This window comes from Geotrypetes seraphini, chromosome 13, assembly GCF_902459505.1.
Source record: "Geotrypetes seraphini chromosome 13, aGeoSer1.1, whole genome shotgun sequence".
Taxonomy (NCBI): Eukaryota; Metazoa; Chordata; class Amphibia; order Gymnophiona; family Dermophiidae; genus Geotrypetes; species Geotrypetes seraphini.
The window spans coordinates 34,823,690-34,849,467 of record NC_047096.1 but is presented as its reverse complement, the minus strand read 5'-3'; the positions used below and the strand labels follow the sequence as shown (position 1 = coordinate 34,849,467).

At 41.2% G+C, this 25,778-nt stretch overlaps 1 protein-coding gene across 2 annotated transcripts in view; it reads left to right on the top strand.

Annotated features, from left to right (window-relative positions):
• The window catches only part of LOC117347872 (NF-kappa-B inhibitor zeta-like), a 35,917-nt gene extending 33,475 nt beyond the window's left edge, over positions 1 to 2,442 (top strand). Inside the window, exons 11-12 of one of the 2 annotated variants that reach the window (XM_033919345.1) lie at positions 260 to 378; positions 2,026 to 2,442. In XM_033919345.1, coding sequence (XP_033775236.1) covers positions 260 to 364 — 105 coding nt within the window. In that variant the 3' untranslated portion in view covers positions 365 to 378; positions 2,026 to 2,442. Of the gene's footprint in view, positions 1 to 259; positions 1,766 to 2,025 lie in introns of those variants that run through there. The other variant, XM_033919346.1, reaches the window with a different exon arrangement.
• The last annotated feature ends 23,336 nt before the right edge of the window (positions 2,443 to 25,778 follow it).

The window sequence follows — 25,778 nt, the reverse complement described above, 5'->3', positions numbered from 1 at the left end:
TGGGGGATAGCACAATTTTATATGGCTGTAATCTTGGGGGGTCAAGGCTACAAAAGGAATGACAAGCACGGCTGTATTGTGTAGTGAGATCCAAATGCTCAATATTCCTTTTGACTGGGCAAATAAATGGATAAGAGCTGGAACAGACCCAGAACTGCATAAATCTAATTATCCACAATGATGTCATGTTGAGTGAGTAATTATTGCAAACTTGCAACATAAAGAATTAATTTAACATGCTGTGTTCTCTTTTCTGAAGGATTGTGCTGCCTATGCCTTGTTGAATGTAGCAGCTGGAACAATTTTTCCAGATTTACAAAATAAAGACTCTTCTTATTTTTCTACTGACTTTGAAGCTAATTGACTATGCTATAGGAGGTATGTAAATAACCAGTCAATACTCAGTTGGTTGCAGGCATTTGCTGCATAGCATGGACAGAATTAGAACCAATTCCATGCCAGCTGTTATCTAGGTACCGACTCTGTGAGTCTTTAGCAGTGGCTGGAAGATTTCAGGTACTGCTAATATTTGGCACCAGTTACCTGATAACTAACCAGGCACATTTTATATGATCCTTCTTGCCCAGTTAGTTACCTGGGCACTGAGTTGAGTATCGGCAGTGCCTTGTTAACTTCTGGGTCAATCCTGACTCTACCCCAGGACATCCTGGCACTAAAAGGTAGGTGCAGAGAAGCGCAAGTGTCAGTCACAAGTTAGACACCATTTATAAAATGGCAACTAGCAGTGCCTAAAGCAGTCATAGGCACTGGTAGGCGATAAAACTTTAGGTGCAATGTATATATGTAGGGTTAGCAGATTTTGCATCTGGAAAAAAAGAGGATGCATGGCCCCGCCTCATTCTGTCCACAGCCCCGCCCCATTCCGCCCCCCCCCCCCCCCCCACACACACACACAAGACCCATGTAAACCTCGTCTCTTTGGGCAGTCTGGACTGCATTTGCTATGTGAGCCTTTGCAGCCTTTGCAACCCTCAAGAAGTGACATGTCAGCCACGAAATGCAGTTTAAATTTGTTGTTGCTGCTATCACAGTTTTGCACAGTGGAATTAAAAATATGATTGATTCTCTTTTTGCACTTCTCTAGATATGTGATACTGTATAGTAGCCACAAAAAAATTTTCTGCCTATGATGGATAGTTGGGTGTTTTTTTCCCCTCCTGTATATCTGAGGCGTTTTCTTTCATTGGCTTTCATATGGCATCAGAGTTCAGTGCTTGTTGCTGGGTGTTCAATTCTCTTTTGGGGAGATTTTGTAAACAGTATTTAGATTGACTGTACCCCCATTTCCTCCTTTTCAACTTTTTATATTATATTTGTTCCAATACAGCGTAACTTAGTCCATCCTGTCTGTCCATTGAAGTGGCCAAAGCCACACCCACCGCTCCGTGCAGGTTACATTCCTTTATGATTAAACACTGGCATGACAAACTTGTACACATGAATAAACTCGTATAGTTGTATAAAGCATTTTACTCATGTAAAACATGCTTTACATATGGGATGTGTTTTATAAAATTGCCCCTATACATGCTTTGTCTGATTTGAGGGCCCTTGGGCCTTTAAATCCCAAAGAGGTTATTAACCGTCAAGAGAAAAGCATATTTATTAAGGAAAAATAAAGTTATAGCTTATATAAATTGGAGAATAGAAACGTTCTCACATTTGTATTCCGAAGGGAAAAAAAAACCGTTTGTGAAATCTTATAGAAAAAAAACTGTAGATCTGGTTGTGAATAAAGATTCAAGTTGCCAGATCCGTGCCATGGATCTGATTGAGAAGGAAGTGGAAAGGAACAATGTAGAAACTGCCTGGCTTAAAATGAAATAAATGATTAAACCCAAACCATGCCAGTTATGATAAAATCAACAAAATAAACTGGATAGTGCTTACATATTTATAAAGCTAACAAGTCTGTACAGGTGAAACCTTTCAAACTTACTAAGATCCTATCCTACAGGTAAGCTACTGACCTGTGTAATCAATGTTTCTATTTTCTGCGAGCAGATCCCAAGGAGACTCACTCAGACAACTTTCTTTGGGACCCCATGATATCTTGTAACTGAGAAATGATCTCTAAATGGAATGGAGGAACTGCCTGATAACACTGAAAGCCACCTGAGATTCATCTGCACCTGGGCAACGGATGCAGTCTGCAGAATGGTCTTTGCCAACCTTCATCGTTGGAGATTTGTGTGACAGGGGCACAGATACACTATGACATTTTCTGATATTCTGGAAGTTTCACCTGAACAGTAATGAAAACTTTATGATATGTACAGAATGCTAATGGTAAATTTTCCCTTGGTGTTGAAAAATTGGTGTGGCCTTTTTCACAGCCAATAATACTTGGTTCTAAGTTTAAGAAGAAAAAAAAAAACTGTGGGCTTCAAGTAGAGTAGAAGATTCTTATTCTTTTTTTTTTTTTTTCCTGGGATACCTTATTAAGCCTAGTCAAGGGTAGCTCCGTGAACAAACTCACATGGTGATGGGACTAAATTGCGCGAGACAACGGCGCGCCAACAACTGAGCGCAGACAACTGAGCGCAAGGTTGACGGCGCGCCGAAGAAAAGCACTATTTTAAAGGGTTCCGACGGGGGGTGTTGGTGGGGAACCCCCCTATTTTACTTAACAGACATCGTGCTGGCATTGTGGGGGGGTTTGGGGGTTGTAACCCCCCTCATTATACTTGAAACCGAACTTTATGCCTGTTTTTTAGGGGAAAAGTTCAGTTTTAAGTATAATGGGGGATTACAACCCCCCAAACCCCCCCCCCACAATGCCAGCGCAATGTCTGTTAAGTAAAATAGGGGGGTTCCCCACCAACACCCACCCCCCGTCAGAACCCTTTAAAATAGTGCTTTTCTTCGGCGAGCCGTCAACCTTGCGCTCAGTTGTCGGCGCGCCGTTGTCTCGCGCGATTTTGTCTATGAACCAACTCACATAGTTCATGGTTCTAAGACTGGTACAAAGCATTGGGCTCCTTTTACAAAGCTGTGCAACCAATGAACAGCAGGCTGAATTTGAAGAAACCCATGGGAATAACACAGTTTTGTAAAAGAAGCCCATTGTGAGCTAATTGATAGCGATGTCTTCTCCCCTCTATATGGAACCATACAAACTTCAGCCAGCCTGCTCTGCAAACTGAGCTGATGGCTGATATTAAATCCATATCACACCAGCTACCAATGGTTAATTTATTTTTCAGATAAACAATTCCACAATATCATTTTAAACCAGAAATATGTGTGACTCCTTGATTCGATAATAATGCAGTAATAATAATAATAATAATGTCTGTTCTAATTGCAAATTTGTTGCAAATCTGTTCGTTTCTATGAAACTTTCCCTTTGCTACAGATGTAACTCACTCCTCGATATAGGTACAAAGTAACAGTTCGTGGAAGTTTTCTTCTAGAGTACACTTATGATTTATATTTGGGTTTTACTTGAAAGTAAATATCATGTTGAGCTCTAAGAGCTCGCTAATACTGAGCATTATTCATGCCTCAGACACAACTTAGACTGTAAGCCCTCTGGGGACAGGAAATCTTGCCGTGAGCTACTAACGCAAAGGTGTGAACCTAATAAAAAAATAAATGCCTATGGAAAATGCACTGCAGTTGGTTTTAGAATGAAGATACTGAATTTGATAACAGATTTTTTTTGTTGTTGTTGAAATTTCATATTAATGAGACTCGATAAATCACTTGAATGAAAAGAAATAAACTCTTTGGCCTTCAATAATTGGAGGCAAGAAACAAGAGAAAAGTTATAAAGAAATATGAGAGGAATTACAACAGCTGGAATTGCAAGGTTGACAACTTCCAAATTTTTTCTTGCCTGTAACCATTCTAGGAGCTGTTTAGGATTTTTTTTTTTTTAAACCCCAAAACAAAACAATAAAACCCCCAGAATATTCTTCTTTTAAAATTAATGACAAGGATATTTTAAATTAAAGGATGCCATCCCCCCTCCCCAGGCCAGAACTCTGGAGGAGAGTGTGGTTCAAACCCCGTGCTGGTTGGGTTCAAACCGCGCTGCTGCTTGTGACCCTGGGCAAGCCACTTAAACCCTCCAATTCTACACTTTTCTGCTTAAAAAGGATAGATAACAGAGCTATTGATACCCTGAAGAAGAAACACTTATTGCCAAAAGATGATGAGTTAACCTCTAAGGCTGTAATATACTGAATATTGATAGGGAGCAAGTTAAACCACTACTATATATAAGAATTATCCAAATCCATTTAAGCTTTCAGGGTAGGGTTACCATATAGCATCCTGGTTTTACTTTAATTGAAAGCAATAGAAGTATGGAGGACAGATTGAGATATCTGGGTTCTACTTCCATTGAAAGCAATGGAACCATAAGGCAACCTTATTTTAGGGTCACATACATCGCTTCTGCTGATTTTTGTACTGATGTTGGGCAATGGGTTCCTAGTCTGCAAGTGCCTGCTCTACTCTCTGAGTCATACCTGTTGACCTGGTTTCGTCTTCCTGGGAAGTCTGTGTTATTGAATGTATTGTCTGTTTTGTTTGTTCTGGATAGAGAGTGGCTATTGTAAATGGTTGCTATGGCACCTACTTAAGCTCCTTAATCTCTCATTCAATGGCAGGTCCTTACTTGAACAAACAAAGAAATAGTATGGGCATGCATAGGCGCCAGGAGGACAACCCAGAAAGCAAGGCCAGGAGGGGGCGGAGAAATAAATTTATTCAAACAAAAGAGCTAAGATTTTTTGTGTGTGTGTGTGTGTGTGTGTGTAAATGTACATAATATAAAATTTAACCAAATAAACCATAGGTCATAAATTGTATCTAGAATATTGCACACTGCTGTGAGCACTGTGAAATCAGCCATTCAAAAAAGCACGACAATAAATAAAGGGGGGGGGGACCATAGCTGATGTAGTCTAATGTACCCTGATATTAAAATATTATTTGCAAGGGAAAGTTACTGAAATATTTGCTGAAAGAATGAAGCTGGAACAATTTAAAGAAAGAATATATTTCTAGTAACTGAATCATAAAGAAAAAGAAAAATTATTTTTCTGTTAAAAAGAATTGGAAAGAGCAAAATATGACTTTTAGTTGTACACTAACCCCTCATTCTATTCACTCTGCAGCTCCACTTATCTCTCCTTATACTCCCTCCTCCCCCCCCCCCCTTGGGAACTCCGCTCATCGGATATGTATCTCCTATCTGTACCCTTCTCCTCTCCTGCCAACTCTAGGCTAGGTCCCTTCTCTCTTACTGCACCTTACACCTGGAACAGACTGCCTGAACCTGTATATCAAGCTCCATCTCTGATAATAGTCAAATTTAGGCTAAAAGCCCACTTTCTCGAGATTGCTTTTAACTCCTACTTCCCACTTGCTTGTAAAGAGCCCATGCCTGTTTTATCATTCCCTCTCTGAGAAACTCCCTAACCCCCCTATTTGTCCTGTTTGACTGTCTAATTAATAAGTTCTGCTATCTTTTTTATGTTTAATGTACAGCATTGCATACATCGAGTAGCATTGTAGAAATGATAAGTAGTAACCAGTTGCCTAAAGATAGGCACCATTTGTGCACCTACATATATAGAATACAGGAATTTATGCAGGTAAATGCACACTTACACATTTAAATAGCATCCATGCATTATGCACTATCAATAATAATAAAATGTTAAGCGCGCATGCGCACTCGAAAGTCGTGTTCCCTGTTCCGTCGTGACGGCATGAGTGCGCATGCACGCTTAACGTCACAGTCTCCTTTTTTTCAAGCCGTTGCTAGCGACGTGTCGGAGCTGGACCCCCCATTGACCCTCCCACCGCTACAAGGCTGACAAACCCGGCAGGAGCAGCAGCGTCGCAGGCACACTAAATGCTGCTTCGGGTCTTCTACTGGCCTAATTTCCTCTGCTGCGTCCCTGATGACACAGACAGAAAAAATGACAGACAGGCAGCATGCAAGGAGAGAGAGACAAAGAAAAAAAATACCCAGACAGACACACATCTACTCTAGCACCCGTTATTGTAACAGGCTTAAAGACTAGTATTATAATATAGGCATACAACTTGCATCACTACAAGGGGGAAGCACTTGGGTGGAACATGGGAGATGCATGGGCATGTTTCCAAATTATACATGTGATATAGAATATTATAGGCACGCCCAATTTCAGGTGCCATTGACATGGCGTATGCATGCATGCCAAAAAGGAAGTGCAGCAATGCCAACTTCATCTAGTGTTCTATAATGGTAGCTTTACATCCAAATGCCATTACAGAATTAACACTCATTGTGTGACATCAGGGTGCCTACATTGTGGCACCCAATTATAGACCAGCCCCCAAAGTGTCTTCTGCACTTATTTAAAGCTAAAGAAAAGGATATCGAGTGCCCCCATTTTCTCAGTGGTAGGACAGAAAAGATGGATTTTTGGTAAAGAGATCATGCAGAAAATACCTTCTTTTAAAAACTAAGACCATAAGAATTGCCATACTCGGACAGGCTGAAGATCCATCAAGCCCAGTGTCCTGTTTCCAACAGTGGCCAATCCAGGTCACATGTATCTGGCAAGATTCCAAGGAGGGAAATAGATTTTATGCTGCTTATCCTAGGAATAAGCAGTGGATTTCCCCAAGCCATCTTAATAATGGCTTATGGATATCTCTTTTAGGACAGTATCCAAACATTTTTTTTAAACCCTGCTAAGCTAATTGATTTCACCACATTCTCTGGCAACGAATTCCAGAGTTTAATTACATGTTGAGTGAGGAAATATTTTCTCGAGTTTGTTTTAAATCTACTACTTAGTAGCTTCATTGCATGCTCCCTAGTCCTAGTATTATTAAAAAGAGTAAACAAGCAATTCACATCTATCAGTTCCACCCCACTCAATATTTTATAGACCTCTATCATATCTCCCCTGAGCCGTCTCTAAACTAGGCATAAGAGCCCTAGCCGCTTTAGCTTTTCTTCATAGAGAAGTCATCCCATCCCTTTTATCATTTTGTTGCCCTTCTCTGTACCTTTTCTAAGTCCTCAATATCTTTTTTTGTGGAATGGCCAGTAGGAAAAAGGAGATATTGATGCCCCTATATAAGATTCTGGTGAGACCTCATTTAGAATATTGTGTACAATTCTGGAGACCGCATCTTCAAAAAGATATAAACAGGATGGATTTGGTCCAGAGGAAGGTTACTAAAATGGTCGGTGGTCTTCATCATAAGACATGTGGGGACAGACATAAAGATCTCAATATGTTAGATGGTGGTGAGACTTCCAGGTAGCAATGTCAGACAGGCAGGCTGAGACTCGGGCCTGGATTCTTATAGAAATTTCAGGTATAGAGAGATAGATTTGCAAGTTGTCAGCATAGAGGTGATACTGGAAGCTGTGGGAGGAGATTAGAGCACGAAGTGAAGAAGTGTGGATGGAGAAAAGAAGAGGTCCCAGGACAGAGCCCTGAGGAACACTGACCAATATCGGAATGACAGAGGACGAGGATCTTCCAGTGCTCACACTAATAGTGCAATGCGAAAGATACAAAGGAAACCAGCACCAGCACCTACTTTACATGGGAATCACATCCACAGGGGCTCCTACCAGCGCCTAAGGTCACTTCCAGGGCAAGCCTTTGCATATGCCTGGTAGGCACCTTTGTGGATGGGACATTGGTGGCCTGTTCTGTAGCCACTTACAGGTGCCAATTTTTAAAATTAGTTTTTAATTGCTTTTAATTGACATGGTCAATTACCACATCATTTATTGCCAATTAAACCAATTAAGATAGGCAGCAATAGGATGCCTATCGCCACCTAACTTTTGGCACCCCTACGAGAATCAGGGCCTCAATCCCTTTTTTATATAACTTGTGTATTATGTGCTAAGACATTGCATTTGTAGGTTCTACAGGAGTTGTGTTACTCTGCGGTGCTGAGATGCATTTATTCACCTATGCACTTCCATCTCACAAACTATGAATCCCTTTGCTCCACCAAATACTGTACAGAAATGTTAATAAAAATCGGATATTGCAGATGTTGACACATATTGACACTCAAAATACTTTGTAAAAGGGTTTCATAATATAACAAGTGTAGAAATAGTAAAACTAAAATAAATTTGGCGAGATATTTCCATCCTTTGATTTTGATGGTTTTCATGCACTTTTATTTTTCCCTCATATTATGGTCGGGATCTAAAGCACCAGTCCTTAAAGGCCACAAAGAGTCCTTAAGTGTGCAATGACTCCATTTCATGGTTAATGCATTTATTTTGGTTATGTGAAAAAACAGATCTGTTTAAGGCCATCCCTGCCTTAGGGAACTTATTTCATCCATAGGCATAATGGGAGAAAAAAAAAAAAAACAACAACAACAAGCTGATAGAAGCAAAGTGAAACAAGAGTATCTGAGCACAACACAAGAGTAAGACCTCTTTCTTCATTAATGTTTTACGGCTGTTATAACTTTCACTTCACATTATTAGCTACCTGTCATGTGAGTGGTGTCAGACTACCCAGCACTATATCAATGACGATTGGAGCCTTCAGACAGCTGCTGTCCAACTGATGAAGATGGTACATTTCTTGCCGGTTGCATCCCTTTTTCTAATGCTGGCTTGCTATCCCACCGATCTGCAGGTTCTTCTGGACAAAGAACATTGCACCAATGGAAGTTCCTGCGCAAAAGTGGAGCAGAGCCAAGCAGCCTGCCCAGCAGGTAAGATACTGCATGTCTTTGCTGCTCGCTTGACATTTGTCCATACGTGTGTAAGTGTGTGTGTGTATGCATGCCTGGGATAATTGTATAAGCTCTGAATGACTTACATAGTAACATAGTAGATGATAGCAGATCAAGGCATGCACAGTTCATCCAGTCTGCCCAATAGACACTTTCATTATCAATTCATGATTAAGCCAACAATCCAACAACATTATTAACTAACAGCATTTTACTTGCTAAATCCAGCTCTAAGATGTCCTCCTCGCCCCTCTAATCTACCCAGCACCCGTAACATAGTAACATAGTAAATGATGGGAGATAAAGACCTGAACAGTCCATCCATTCTGCCCACCAGTCATATCCATCAAAAATTCATGATTAAATTAACTTGGCTCTTCTTTGATACCTCTGGAAAACAGACTTCAAAGTTCACCTGGCATTGGCCTAGGCTCCAAATGCTGAAGTTGTCGTCCAAGCTCTCTCCAGCCTGCCCACAGGATTTCTTCCACAAGACTGGCCCTCCATAGCCCATCCCACACCAAATCACCACACATGGGACACAGATCATGCAAGTCTGTCCAGCAACAGCCCTAGTTCATTAATTTACATCTTTCATTTTCTAATTAGAGATCCTTTGAGGCTCATAATCGAAAGAGAAAAACGTCCAAAAACTGACCTAAGTCGGCACTTGGACGAACATTGTCCAAATACATCCAAGTGCCAATAATAAAAACGGGTTTTGGACGTATTTGTAAACAACCTAGGCCTTCATAGTGCCGCTGAATGACCAAAGCTAAACGGGGCATTTCAGGAGGAGTGTTGAGGGTGGAAGTTGGGCAGGACATGGGCCAACTTAGACTTAGTCATACAGCATGTATAACCGAAAGTTATATAGCCCAGGATCGACAGAGCTTGGACGTTGTGACTTAGACCATTTAAAGCATGGTCTAAGTCACAAAAACCCACCTAAAGTCACGAGATAAGCACTGCAAACACATAAAACAGACCCCACACACTACCCCAGTGATCACTGACCCCCCTCATAAAAATATTAATCACAACTTTAAAGTTCAGCCTCCAGTCCATCATCGCCTGGCATAGGAAAGCCTAGTCATCCAGCACAGACGCAGCTTAAGTCATCTTGGGGGTGGGATAGGGACCCATAGAGAGGAGGACCCATGCCCATAAGCCCCTGTAATCACTGTATTGATACTTAAACATGTGCACTCCCCTATGCATCCCCAAAATCCTTTTTTACTGGCATATAAGTGGCTTCTGCAGCCATAAGGGCTATTAGGGTGGTAGATAAGTGGGTCTAGGGGATTCTGGAGGTGGTTTGGGGGGTTCACAATGACCTATAAGGGAGCTGTAGTGAAGAGAAGACATGGCACCCTTTTTATGAAGTTCACAGCAGTGCCCTGTAAGGTACCCCACTATTTAGGTAGCATGTCTGGGTGTTCAGTCCATCACTTTGCAGACCCCCTCCCACGTCCAACAGGGCTTGTTCTAGGCATTTTTGACTTGGATGAAAACTTGGATGAAAATGTGGTATAAAGATGGATGATTTAGTGACTTGGACGATCAGATCAGCAGGACGTATAGTTAGACGATTTTCGAAACAAAAAAATTTTGTACGTATTTTTCAAAAATGTGTCCTAGACTGTTTTTTTTACTTTGGACGACTTGCGACTTAGATGAAAACGGACTTAGACGTTCCTTTCAATTATGCCCCTCTTTATGTTTATCCCAGGCTTTTTTGAATTCCATCACCATTTTCCTCTCCACCACTTCCCTTGGGAGTAGAGAATGACACGGTGAAAAAATTGGTCCCCGTCACCGCCCCGTCCCCGTCTCACCATCCTCTGCACCGCCCCGTCACCGCCATTCCCTTCACCGCCCCGTCACCGCCACTACCACCCCATTCACCGCCCCATCACCGCCACTGCAACCCCATTCACCGCCCCGTCACCGTCACCGCTGCATACATAAAAGCCTCAAACGGGTACGATTTTATATACTTTTCTTTATTTACGTATAAAGGAAACATTCTTTAAAACTTTAAAAGTTTAAAACTTAGTTAAATATTAGTTAATAACTATACAAAAACAAACACGACATGTACTTTTAATTGTCAGTGCTGCAAGAGTAGCCCAGCCAGACTTCAGCACGGAGCTGGTCCTACTAGAAACCTCTAATGTGGCTTAGTAAAAGAGACCCTAAAAGCAAATAATCTCACCTGCGTCAGAGCAAATGAAAATTTCAGCATGAGAATGTGTATGCTATTGGAAAGAGTAGCTCAGCCAGACCTCAGCACGGAGCTGCTTTTATTTTTTTACACAAACATTCCTTTCCTTACCTCAGCTTGTAACCGACGAAGTTTTCAGGTTTTCAAGAAGCTGCGAAATCCAAATCCTTTGCTCGGCTCCGAAATCACAATCGCTACTGCTGCACTACAAGCCATTAAATATCATGTGCGGCAGTAGCGATTGGTCCCCTACTTTGATCTGACAAATGAGGAGCCAGTATATTGGGGGGCGGAGTCAATGCGGCAACGTGCAAGTTGGATCGAGAGTTGGAGGAGACAGACAACATGGCGGAGACATCAAACACCCGGTCACGAACACGGTGAAACACAGGTAAATAGCGGTTCCTAGAAGGGGGTACATTGGCCTGCGGGGACAAATCTTTTCACCGTTTTTGCGGGCGGTGAAAACTTTTGTCCCCGTGTCTGCGGCGATTTGGCTTTGGAGTCACCATAACCCGCAGCCAAACCGCAGCCACGCCGCGGCTCCCTGCGGGGATCGCTCCCCGTGTCATTCTCTACTTGGGAGGGCATTCCAGGCATCCACCACCCTCTTACTGGAGTTATACTCTTACTAGATCTTGGTTTGTCTTTGACAATTAGGGGATACATTACAGACCATATAGAAGTCTGCCCAGCACTGGCCATACTTCCCAACCACTGGAATTGTTATTGAAGGCCGCTCCAGCCCATCCTGATTTGTCTTATCTGCCTGGCACTGGACTTATTTCTCCAGTGATAGACTTCTGTTCTTCATAACAAATCAGGGAGGGGGGGGGGGGGGAGGAAAACAAATCTCCATGGAAAAAAAGCCACAGAGTGGAGAAAAATTCACCCAACCATGGGTTTGTAGCTTGAAGTGGATCTTTATTACTATGGCTCAAATCCCTGGTTGGGTTGAATTTTTTTCACCACTCAGTAGCTTCATAACACATCAATATCCTCTTTTTATTTAGGGATCCTTTATGTTTATAATGTGAGTTGAATAACTACCGGTATGTGTAAAAAATCTGGAAACAATTCTAGTTCATTGGAACCACGAATGCGCACTCTTCATAAATGCTGCACACCAGTGACAAATCCTCTTTATATTTAGGGATCTCTGTGTTTATCCAGTGTATTTTTGAGTTCTGTCACCATTTATATCCAACTAATATCCAACACCCTATCCAACTAATCACCCCTTCTTCGTTACCTCCCTTACTAAATGCCTCAGCTCTGCTTTATCGAACTCCGCAGTATATATCACCGCCGTATGTAACACTACTGTATGAACTCCGCTATATATGCAACTTACAGCAAATGAAACTTCTCTGCAATTGTAACCGACCAGAAAAATAACTTCACCGTAAATGTAGCGTCGCCAAAAATGTAAATGTAGCTATGCCAAAAAAAAAAAGTGTAACTTCGCTGTAATGTACAGTCTCTTCATCTGTTAACCACATAGAACTTCCATGGTAATGCGGTATACAAAAATAAAGTTATTATTATTATTATTATATCTCCACCACCATGGATAGGGCATTCCAGGCATGTACCGCCCTTTCCATGAAAAAGTATTTCCTCATGTTATTCCTAAGTCTACACTCTGCTACCTCAATTCATGCCCTCTAGTTTTACCACTTTCCTGTCTCTGGAAAAGATTTATGTGCAAATTAACACCTTTTGAAGTATTTAAATGTCTGCATCATATTTCCTCTCTCCTTACTTTCCTTTAGGGTATATTATTCAGGCTTTTGTGTTAGTTTGTTCATTATGTTTATGTGTATGTTAAACCTGCATTCAGCCATTGACGATCAGCATAAACCTGGAAATTAACCATAGAAACATAGAACATGACGGCAGAAAAGGGCCACGGCCCATGTAGTCTGCCCACCCTAATGGCCCACCCCTTAACTACCTCCATGAAGAGATCCCACATGCCAAATAGAAACATAGAGCATGACGGCAGAAAAGGGCCACGGCCCATCTAGTCTGCCCACCCTAATGGCCCACCCCCTAACTACTTCCATGAAGAAATCCCACATGCCAATCCCATCTTTTCTTAAAATCTGGCACGCTGCTGGCCTCAATTACCTGTTGTGGAAGATTATTCCAGCGATCAACCACCCTTTCGGTGAAGAAATATTTTCTGGTGTCGCCATGAAATTTCCCATGATTTTCAACGGATGCCCTCTTGTTGCCGTGGGTCCTTTAAGGAAAAAGAGATCCTCTTCCACCTCGATACGGCCTGTGACATATTTGAACGTCTCGATCATGTCTCCCCTCTCTCTGCGTTCCTCGAGTGAGTACAGCTGCAACTTACCCAGTCGTTCCTCATACGGGAGATCCTTGAGTCCTGAGACCATCCTGGTGGCCATTCGCTGAACCGACTCAACTCTCCGCACATCTTTTTGATTAAGTGCTCGGCCGTGTCCAGGCTTTGGCATTGAATATCCAGGTTTGCACTCAACCGGTTGTGGATTACTGCATAAAGAATGAACTGAATTTTATGTGATACTATTTAGGCAGTTAATACCAACTTCTTTCTTCATTTATTTAAGTATTTAAACTAAACTAAACCTTAAGTTTATATCCCGCATTCTCCCCCTAAAGATAGAGCTCGGCACGGTTTACAGGTACTTTAAACAATGAGGGAAGAACATAATAAGAATTAGTGGTTATAAAGGGGGTGGTGAGCTTTATATTTTTGAGAAAAGCCAGGTTTTCAGATGCTTTCGGGATAATTGGAAGGAGCCCAGATTCCGCAGCAGGGCAGGAAGGTTATTCCAAAGCTCAGTGATTTTGAAGAAAAGAGATTTTCCTAACTTTCCTTCATAGATGACACTTTTTAACGAGGGGGAAAATAGTTTAAGTTTAAGTATTTATATACCACTTATAGCCTAAGTGGTTTACATTCAGGTATTTGAGCATTTTTCCCTCTCTGTCCTGGCGGGCTCACACCTAATCAAATGTACCTGGGGCAATGGGGGATTAAGTGACTAGCGCAGGACGATCTTTTTCAATGAGTTTGTGCCAACTTTAAAAGTTCTTAAACAAATTTGAGAAAGGTATCGGAGCTGGGATTAAGTGACTTGCCCAGGGTCACAAGAAGCAGTGCAGGATTTGAACCCACAGGCTGTAGCTCTAACCACTGCACCACACACTCCCATTACAAAGTTTATTAGTGGATGTGGGGAAGAGAAAGGGTAATTAATAACCACAATAATGAAATACAATAGGGAGGGAAGGCATGATGTAAGTGAGATTAAATGAATTAGTGCTGAATGACCAGGACAACCAAGCTGAGCATTATGTCCTGTGTTTCTTTGCACCACTATATTAATTTTTCTTTTTAAGAATTTTAATAAGTCTTAGAACCAACCTTTTCTTCTTTCCACAATTTCATATTTAATCATCTTCATTTTTTACCCCTTCCTTATGTGTTTTCCATTTTTGTATCCCACTCTTTAATTATATATTGTAATTTCTTCCCCGACCTATCCCTTTGTTTCCAGTTCTTGTCAAATTGTCTGTGTCCCGTCAGTCTTTATTTATTTTATATATCTTTTTTTACTGTAATTTTAATTTCTTGTAATTCGCTTTGAAGAATGACAAAGCGATTAATCAAATACATATTAAACTTGAAACTTGAAACTTGGATAGTGATCTATTTTTTCTCATTTTTAAAGGATTCTACTGCCCAGCAGGCAATAGGGAGCCACTCGCTTGTCCAAAAGGTACCTTCGGTCCTTCGGAGGGGTCATTGGCTTTAGACAACTGTCAGAAATGTGCAGTCAACTTTTTCAGTCACTTGACTGGACAAGCAGCTTGCTTTCCTTGTGGCTCAGAGGCGGAGCAGCCTGAGGAAGGCCAAGACACATGTGTCTGCCCTGGCGAAGGACAAATCTTTCAGGTATGATATGCTTTACTGATTCTTTATGTATTGTTTGTTTATAACATAAAATTATATTACATCCCCAGGAGAACTAAGGAAACTGGTGAAGAAGGAGAATTGGGCAAGATTGTGTCTCCAGGTAGTTTAAATACTTCCCAGTTTCTAGAATCTTCTAAGGATTTGATTACCAAACGAGAAACCTTGTTAGTGATATTTAAAACAGAAATTGAAAAACAACTTATATTTAAATGTATTTTTTGAATAAATAAGCATTATTTTGTGGACAACTAATGATTTTTCCTGATGTTTCCAGGAAGACACAACTTAGGAGGAACCTAAAGTTATAGCTGTGGGAGCCACTTTTTTCTTAAAATTTCCTTGCAAATGTCTTGTAAACTATAAAGCTGATAAATTTGTTTTCGTAGATCCATCGCAATTGGAGAATTTCTTGATTGATAAGATTACACTGAAAGTTTCAGAAACTAATGTAATTGTTGAAGAAAGTTAAGGACATAATGGATTAGGTCATTTTGCCTGTCAAGGATGAGTGCAATTGTTTTCTTTAAAAAAAATTTTTAATTGTATTTTAGGTTGTACTGAGCGGCCCTTGTTAATGTGGACTTGGCATAAGTCTTAATTTGAATTTTAAAACATAAGAACATAAGCAGTGCCTCTGCCGGGTCAGACCACAGGTCCATCCTGCCCAGCAGTCCGCTCCCGCGGCGGCCCAAACAGGTCAAGACCTGTCTGAATCATCAGAAGGGGCTCCCTTGCCACCTTGGTTTCCCATTTAAGTCCTGCCTTCCTATCGAAGTCCTAGCCCTCCGGTCTTGCACATGCACGACCGGGTTGGTTTATACTCATTACCTGGTTAGTTGTTTCTTTGAATTGTTTTCTTTTTGCTTTCCTGATTTTTGTTATTGATGTAACAAATATTAATAAAAATGTAAAAAAAAAAATTATTATTATAAGCAAGAATAAACAGAAGACTCTTACAACAACATATGAACTGGCTGGATTTCAGATAGGCCAAGGGACTGAGACTCCTTTGTAACACTATAAGAGAGAATGCATCCTGTCTTGTCTTGGTAAATTCATCTTCAGCATTTGATGCAGTCAACCATGCTATTCGGATTGAACATCTGCATGAGGATTACATTACATTAGTGATTTCTATTCCGCTTTTACATTGCGATTCAAGGCGGATTACATAAGAGTTGTTATAACAATAAGAAGAAAAACACACAGGTTCCACATGCAATTGCAATGATCTTTCAACAAGAGGAAAAGACCTCAGAAGCCTGCACTATCAAGAATATTAAATTCTGACAATGGTAACTCAGCAGGACAGGTTCTCTATCATTGGTCTTAAAAACAATCAGCAATTTAAGATAAGTGCATCATATTATTAATCACAAGTACTGATTATAAGATATGTGTTAAGTACACTATCGCATAATAAAAATTTTTCCCATCGGGCAGAAGAGGTTTTTAAGACCAATGATAGAAAACCTGTCCTGCTGAGTTACCGTTGTCAGAATTTAATATTCTTGATGGTGCAGGCTTCTGAGGTCTTTTCCTCTTGTTGAAAGATCATTGCAATTGCATGTGGAACCTGTGTGTTTTTGTTCTGTTGTCTACATTGTAGAGGTTCCAATCCATTTCAGTTATACAATAACAATAAGAAGAACATATTGTTAAGATATTAAGAGGTACTTGAGGAATAGTTTGAGCGTTTTCTAATTTGTTAAGGAGCATTTGGTAATTGCAGGAGGAGTTCAGAGCCCGCTGAGCCCGTTTGGTTGTGTTACATTGGTTTTATGTATTTTTTTGATGAGTAGGGTTTTTGTTTCTTTTTTTGAAGGTTTTGTAGTCTATGTTCGAAGTCAGCAGATTGGTGAGCTGTTGGTCCAGTTTCAAGTTTCATAAATTCTTAGATCGCAAAATCTCATTTCAATGCGATTTACATCAGATAAAAATCAGATAAAATAATAAAATCCACATATATCACATATGCTGCTAACTGACATTAAAACATTAGGGAAAAGGGCAACTTAAATTACAATATTAAAAAAATAAAACCAAAAATAAAATCGAGTATAGGTTTAGTACACAAAGGATGGGAGACACATACCCACATATTTCAGTAACCTCCTCATCCTACCCTAAAATATAGTAAGACTGATCTAGTAAAAAGCGTCTTTAAAAAGACAGCTCTTTAGGAGACTTTTAAATTTGTTCAATAGTCTTTCTTCTCTTAGATTAATATATATATATATATTTTTTCTGTTGATACTTATTTTTTATCTCTATTTTTTATTTATTTTACTTATTTATTTTTAATTCTATCTTTAAATTTATTTATTCATTACTTGGTGGAATATTCATTTCTATCTCTATCTCTGTCTTTATATTTTATCTTTATTTTTCATAAATTGTCTCTTCAGGTACTTTAGTTAGATTGTGAGCCTTTGGGACAGTTAGGGAATTTCCAAGTACCTATCTTATTTATTTTTATTTATTGTATCTTTTAATGCATTCATTTTTGTAAACCGCTTAGAAACCTCATGGTTATTAGCGGTATATAAGAATTAAATTAAATTAAATTAAATTTGGGGGGCCGAAACAGAAAAAAATCATGTCTGTCCTAGAGTATATAACTTTTAAAGAAGGGACTGTTAATAGGGCTTTATCTTCTGATCTTAAAGATTTTAATGGGGAGTAAGGTATTAAATATCTTTCTAGAAATGCCGGGGCTTTATTTATGAGTATTTTATGAGTAAGTAGAGCTATCTTATAAGTGATTCTATGGATTACTGGATCGCTGCTCTAGTGGCCAATAGGTTATCATGAGAATTTGAGGGGCTACTTTGCATGGTTCACTTCTTTTCTCTAGCACTGTGTATCGCAAACTGTGTGCCGCGGCACACCAATGTGCTTCCTGAGATTTCAGTTGTGCCGTGGCACACTGGGGAGGAGGAGAGGCTCCGGCGCCGGCTGACTGCCTACAGGATGTGCCTCTCACGAAGTGCTGACGCCAGCACCTCTCCTTCTCTCTGGCCCTTTTCCTTGCAGGCACTCCCCACTGCCGGCACAGGGCCCATTTGAAGGGCCTTTGTGCATGTGCTGATGTCAACTTGATGATGTCATCTGTGCGCGTAACATCAACACGGCGACGTTACGTACTTCCGGGTGTCTCGAGCTGCAGCCACTAGGTTTAGTGTGCCCCAGCTCAAGAAAGATTGCGAGCCACTGCTCTAGCGTAATACTTGACACAGTTCCGAGGACTATCTTCTGAAAAAAATGCATAATTTGTGTTATGGAGTATCAAAGAGAGCTGTTCTGTCCCCATTGTTCAGTCTAATGTTTTTACCAGATTGATTCTTGGAAAGAAAAAATTTGATCACGAGTCACCTTTGCTGAAGAAACTACATTGGCTTCCGTTTCAATTGAGAGTTCAATTTAAATGTGCCAGTTTAGTCTTTAAAATTTTGCATGGACTATTTGTTCCTTTGATGTCTTTATCTCTAAACACCATGAGATCTTTGGGCACGAGAGCAACTCGTATGAATAAGTTATCTTTTCCATCACCGCCAATAAAGGCCTGCCACTACAAAAGATTCCTGGCCAGAACCTTTGCCTTCCAGGCAGGCAAATGGAACGATTGGCTGAGTAACGTTATCACGCACTCCTCAACCTTCTTCAGTTTTAGAAAATTAGTAAAAACGAGTTTGTTCAATCGATTTGTAAACTAAGAATTTTATAGCACTGCAAATTCAACCATTAACCTTAAGAACTATATAACTTTCTACTTCTTCCATTATGTAAACAAAATCATAAAAAAAACATTCTTCACCATGCGAAACCTAAGAAAAATAAGAAAATTCTTTACCAAAGAACACTACAAGATCATTGTACAATCCCTCACACTTAGTTCCTTAGATTACTGCAATAGCCTCTACCTATCATGCCCAAACAACATGATAAAACAACTACAGACCGTTCAGAACACAGCCATCAGACTCATCTACTCTCTTAGCAAATTTGACCAATTCACCCCCGCCTATGTAGACTCTCACTGGCTCCCGATAAAAGCAAGAACCCAATTCAAACTCTATTGCCTACTATTTAAAGTAACCCACGGTACCGCCCCTAGTTACCTAAACAACCGCCTTTACCGCTACCGAGTACCCAGATCAAGGAGAACTCAGAACCTATTCACCTTCCCCCCTCATAAAGATACCCGACGTAAGAAACTCTACGACAGCCTTCTAGCGACACAGGCAGCGAAAATTGACCCCACCATCACCAATCTGATGATCAATACAACAGACATCAAAGCATTTCGAAAAGAAATCAAAACTTTCCTATTCAAAAAATACATCCTTACTTACTAATCCCCTCCCTAATCGCACACGATCTCTCCCCTGTGAATAACACATCAGTCAACTCCTCAAACCTCACCTACCAAAAATATTAGATTCCCAAATAAGCATCACCCATCGATATCCAACAATCCTATCCCTTCAAAGTAAGGTAACTTTCTTCTGTTACCCGAATATATTGTTATTCTCCACTGTATCCTGTAATTACTGAATCTTGCTAAGTAATTCTATCGAAAAAACTCCAGATATCCTCTAATTTGTAATTCTCTACCACAATATGTAAACTACTTGTTCCGTTGTTATGTAATTCTCTCGGTAATATCCAGATCTCTTCTAATTGTAATCCGCCTAGAACCGCAAGACACAGGCGGAATAGAAATCACTAATGTAATGTAATGTAATGTCTTTGAATTGTTGACCTCTTCGCTGATTGTCCAGCGCTTCTTGTTGTAAACCGCCTCGAACTTTCATGGCTTTGGCGGTATATAAGAATAAAAAAAATTATTATTATTATTATCATTGAGAGGAATCAAGTCCATTAGTAAAATTTCACACTCCTTTCCGTACTTACTAACTGCGATATGGAATGGACTACCTCCTCAAATTAGATCGTGTTTATCTCTTCCGATCTTTCGCAAAACCTTAAACACCACTGTGTTTCGTCGCTTTGGAGGCTATGGCTCCAATGAATGTTACTGGAGCTTTCTTTGTGATCTAATTAGGTAAACCTAATTGAGCTCCTATTTTTAGGAGATGATTTGGTATATAAGACTCTTTTTATCAAGCCGCGCTAGCGGTTTAACGCACGTAATAGCGTATGCTAAACCGTGGGACGCGCTAGCCGCTACCCGCCTCCTCTTGAGCAGGCGGTAGTTTTTGGCCAGAGCTGGGGGTTAACGCGTGATGAAAAGTCGCGTGCGTTAACCCCGCTAGCGCGGCTTGATAAAAGGAGCCCTAAGGCCCTCTTTTACAAAGGTGAGCTAAGCATTTTAGCACGGCTTTAGCATGCACTAAATCAACGTGTACGCTAATTGCTAATGCGTCCATAGGATAACATGCACGCGTTAGTGTTTAGCGCATGTTTAACGTGTGCTAATATTTATCACGCACTAAAAAGCAGAGCGCACCTTTGTAAAAGGGGTAAGAATTAGATTAGCTTGATTTTTACTTTTTTGCAGATGATATGAAGGAGTATACAGTGGTGCCTCGCATAACGGACGCCTCGCACAGCGAACGCTGCGCACAACGAACTTCAGGTCTTGCTTCCCACAACGAACTTCGTTTCACACAACGAAGTCGCCCAAGCTGCATCCTTAACTGCCCTCTCTCCGCCTGGCTCCCTGTGCAGTGGCGCTACATATTTTAAACCCCCCTGCCGCCGCTGCTGCATATTTTTAAGCCTCTGCCGCCACCGCATATTTTTAAACCTCCCCCCGCCGCCACATATTTTTTTAAAAAAGCCACCACTGCTGCAACTTTAATCTCACCCGCTCACTCGTAACTGGTGGTCTAGCAAATTTCCCAGCCAGAAGCGCAGAGATCAAGAGCAAGCCTTCTGTGCTACTGCCTGGGCCTGCGCTGATCTCTGAATGGCTGCAGTCAGCTCTCGCGGGACTCACAAGAACTAACTGCAGCCATTCGGAGATCGGCATGGGCCCACACAGGCGTGCAGAGGAATTGCTCCTGATCTCTGCGCTTCTGGCCTGTACGCCACTGGCTGGGAAAGATGGGAGGAATTAAAAAAGGTACCGAGGGGGGATGATTTAAAAGGTACTGGGGAGTATGTGGGGGGTGATTATAATACACAGCAAGGATCAACAAAACCCCTGTCTCCCCTCCCCTTCACATATATCCCCTCTACTATCAAGAAAATTGAATAAGCCAAATTATTATAGAATGCTACACAGAAATATCATGCTAACAGAATACCACAGTCACACATAGCAGGAATAGGGTTAGGGTAGTGCAACTAGGGCAACTGTCCCCCCTGGTCAAAGAGAGCCGTAAGCCCCTGCCTGGACTTTGCAGTCCCCAGTTGTGTCTAACACCAGCTCTAACAAGATAAATTTATCTTTTTTTATGTCATCTTAGCATATTTTATGCTACAGAACGAATTATTTTTTTTAACATGTATTGTTATGGGAAAACGCGTTTCACATAACGAACTTTTCGCATAACAAATTTGCTCCTGGAACCAATTAAGTTCGTTGTGTGAGGCACCACTGTACTGGATTAGGGATTATATGAGAAACCACTTTTATGAAGTGACTCCCCTTCCCTCCTGTATTCTCCCTCCCTTTTATTTTTGATGTAATTTAAAAATCTCCTTCTACCCCCAGTTCCTCTCGTACCCAACATGTCCATTTTTTGTTCTTGTCCTAGTTATATATACCGGTACAGCATTTTTACTTTTATATTTTACTAATTTTAGAATTGTAAACCTGCCAGATGCTTATCGATGGCCGATTGTGTACCAATCGGTTTGCAATCCCTTTGCAACCCAATTCCCCTCTGTCCCGATTCACTAACCTCCGTCCTAATTATCCTCCAAGCTGCGCATGCAAATGAGGGGGAACGGCATTCAAATGATAGCAGGCAGCAATTCTCTAACAAAAACCCTGCAACACCAACTGGACTGGCCGATTACAAACAAGCGACTGCTGGGGACCAGTGTTCACTGCTTTCCGACTGACATAAGAACATAAGAAGTGCCATCTCCGGAACAGACCGTAGGTTCATCTAGTCCGGCGATCCGCACACGTGGAGGCCCCGCCAGGTGTACCCTGGCATAATTTTAGTCCCCATATCACTCTAAGCTTCTCATAAGGAGATGTGCATCTAGCTTACCTTTACCTTTGTCACCTTATACCACTCATAAGGAGATGTACATCTAACTTACCCTTAAATCCTAGAACGGTAGATTCCGCAATTACCTCTTCTGGGAGAGCATTCCAGGTGTCCACCACTCGTTGCATGAAGCAGAACTTCCTGTTATTTGTCCTGAACTTGTCCCCTCTTAGCTTCAGTCCATGTCCTCTTGTCCGTGTCACATTGGATATTGTAAATAATTTTTTATCCTGCTCTATTTTGTCGATTCCTTTCAGTATTTTGAAAGTCTCGATCATATCCCTTCGCAGTCTCTTCTTCTCAAGGGAGAACAATCCCAGTCTCTTAAGTCGTTCATCATATTCCAAGTTCTCCAAGCCCTTTATTAGATTCGTTGCTCATCTTTGCACCCTCTCGAGTATTTTTATATCCTTCTTTAGGTATGGAGACATCTCCTGCTCTGTGCCAGCTGTCTACACTGACTTTCCAGCTCTCTGCCCCTGATTCTCCTGCTCTTTCTGCCCTGACTCTCATGCGCTCTCTGTCCCGAATCTCCTCTCCTGTTCCTTGCCCCGAATCACCTCTCCTCTCCTGTTCCTTGCCCCGACTCTCTGCCTTTTTCTCCTGCTGCCCTGCTTTGCCCCGAATCTCCTGCATGGCTTTCTGCCCTTGACTCTCCTGCTCTCTGCCCCAAGCACTGCCCTGGCTTTCCCCCGCAGTGTGAGCCCATGGTTTTAACCCTCATTTGCATGAGGGCGATTTGTGAATCAGCCCCCCCGGACACGGATCGGATCCGATCTGCGCCCTCAGTGAATCTAGCCTTTACTCCCAAAAAAAGAAAGAAGAAGGGAGGATCCTCCAAGAAAATCAAGGGAGACCACTTACCACAGATCAGGAATCTCAAAGTCCCTCCTTGAGGGCCGCAATCCTGTCGGGTTTTCAGGATTTCCCCAATGAATATGCATTGAAAGCAGTGCATGCACATAGATCTCATGCATATTCATTGGGGAAATCCTGAAAACCTGACTGGATTGCGGCCCTCAAGGAAGGACTTTGAGACCCCTGCCACAGATCATTATCACTCCACCAAGAAAAGTAAACAAAAATGGTATCACTTATCTTGCAGTCCAAGTTTCCAAGTTTAATAAAAACATAATATACTACTTAAGAGAAAACTATCAAAGCGATAATAAAAGCACACATCTAGAAAGGAACTACAGTAGCACAGGAAAGAAAGAGTAGAAAGTCATAGCAATATTGCAACCCCAACATTGCCAAGAACAAAAACCGGAGCCCAGCTGTACAATGAAGCACCTTTATGATCCATATGCCTTATCCATAAAAAATGTTTAAGCTGAACCTTGAAGGACAGTAAAGAGCTTTCCAGACATATTTCCAGAGGAAGCAAATTCCATAAAGAAGGACTCTATACTCTAAATATTTTCCCTCTAACAGAAGGAAGATGAAGCATGCGACAAGAAGGTACTTGTAAAGCATGGTCTTGGGATGAACACAGTGTTCTAGACCAGTGATTCCCAACCCTGTCCTGGAGGACCACCAGGCCAATCGGGTTTTCAGGTTAGCCCTAATGAATATGCATATGAGAGATTTGCATATAATGGAAGTGAGAGGCATGCAAATCTGCTCCATGCATATTCATTAGGGCTATCCTGAAAACCCAATTAGCCTTCTGGTCCTCCAGGACAGGGTTGGGAACCACTGGTCTAGAAGGGTTGTAGGGCCTTAAAAGATCTGAGAGCTATTTAGGCTGTCCTGAGTCTTATATTCAAGAATCAACAATTTAAAAGTAACCCGATAAGATACTGGAAACCAATGTTCAAAGGCACAATAAAGGTGTAACATGATCCGAATGGCCTGCACCTGTAAGACGGCAAATGGCAGCCTTCTGAACAAACTGAAAACATCTTAGCTCCCACTGAGCAATTCCACAAAGAAAGGCGTTACGATAATTCAGAGTAGAATTCACAAAAGCACGAACAAGAACCTGGAGTGTAAAAATAGAAAATAATCACCACAATGAATAAAGCATTTGCAGGTTAAGGAAACAAGTTTTCACTATTCCTAAAATATTTTGATGAAGTGAAATAGGGGCATCCGGAGTAATTCCTAAAACTCAAACTGTATGGACTCGAGGGAAAATTTGACTTGCCATTTGCAGAGGCTGTAATGAAATGGTGCTTTCTGGACAATAAAAGAAAACCATTTCACATTTCATAAGATTAAGTTGGATTCCAGGAGTATCTAACCAGGTAGTCTAGTCTAGGCTATTATTCAAGTCAGTAATAGCCAATGTATTCTGAGCAGGGAAAGAAGCTAAAATTTGCATATGCAAAAACTGTAAGGCCCAGTCTCTCGATATAGGAAAGTAGTGGAGCCAAGAAAACATTGAAAAGTAAAAGAGCCAAACAGGGCAAAATGTATGTAGATGAGCAAGAGCCTCTCAATGAAACAGTATATATTCGGTTCTTCAAATAAGAGTGCAGCCAATCTAAGCCAGTCAAAGCAAAACAACAAAGTCTGATAGCCATACAAACTCCATGAATCCTCAGTGCACACGTTTATATTTAATGCATAGAATCTGTTTTGCTACTTGGGCTCTAGCTAGGCGCTTGGGACCTGGGTTGGCCACTGTTGGGCTTGATGGACCTTCGGTCTGTCCCAGTATGGCAATTCTTATGTTTTTATGTAAGCCATTGTGACATCACTGATGAGGCTGGCTCTTAGGCATTGGTGGAATGAGGCATTATGACATCACAATCTCAGCTTTGGAATGTTGCAACTCTTTGGGTTTCTGACTGGTACTTGGGATCTGGGTTGGCCACTGTTATAAACAGGATACTGGGCTTGATGGACCTTCGGTCTGTCCCAGTGTGGCAATTCTTATGTTCTTATGATAGTTTTAGGAGCTGTGGTATTGAGGTGATCATGATGATCGAGCTTAATTATCAAAATATCAGGAGGGAGGAGCCTGCAGGCCTAGAAGTAGATTGAGGGAGTATAAGACTAAAGATTTAACCTAGGATGCCAAATATGCTTGCAACTGCTCTGATCATAGATTTATATTTTTGAAAATCTGGAAGAAAATCATCCAAACCCACCTCAGATTTTAGGAGCTTTCCTTCAGATTTCACTCTGATTTGTCACCAAGGGATAGTCTGGCACCCACTGAAATATAAATAAGGTTAATTGCTAACTAGATCAAATTTACATGTGTATCACTCACTATCATCCTTAGCCATGTGAACTTTCTCCACCAATAAATGATGGATATGACTAATGTAATTGAGCCAAGAGCATTATCTGTATAGCCAGTAATTTGCTGGCAGAGTAGGTAGTAAATCACTATTGGATGATAAAGAAGAAACATGTTTATGCTTCATTTTGCAGGCCAGTGATACTCGATGTGCATGTGCGCCAGGCTTTCAAAGCATAGCTAATGATACAACAGCTTGCATGCAGTTGGTTTACGACATCTGCAGAGATGGAACCACCCGAAACCAAGAGGGGTGGTGCTTGAGTAAGGAAGAATGGGCCAAGTACTGTTCATACCAGGTATGTCTGCACTCTAAAATGTAGAGTTCTTCTACTCCAGTGTCCCACAAACTTTGCGGCCCGGCAGCACACT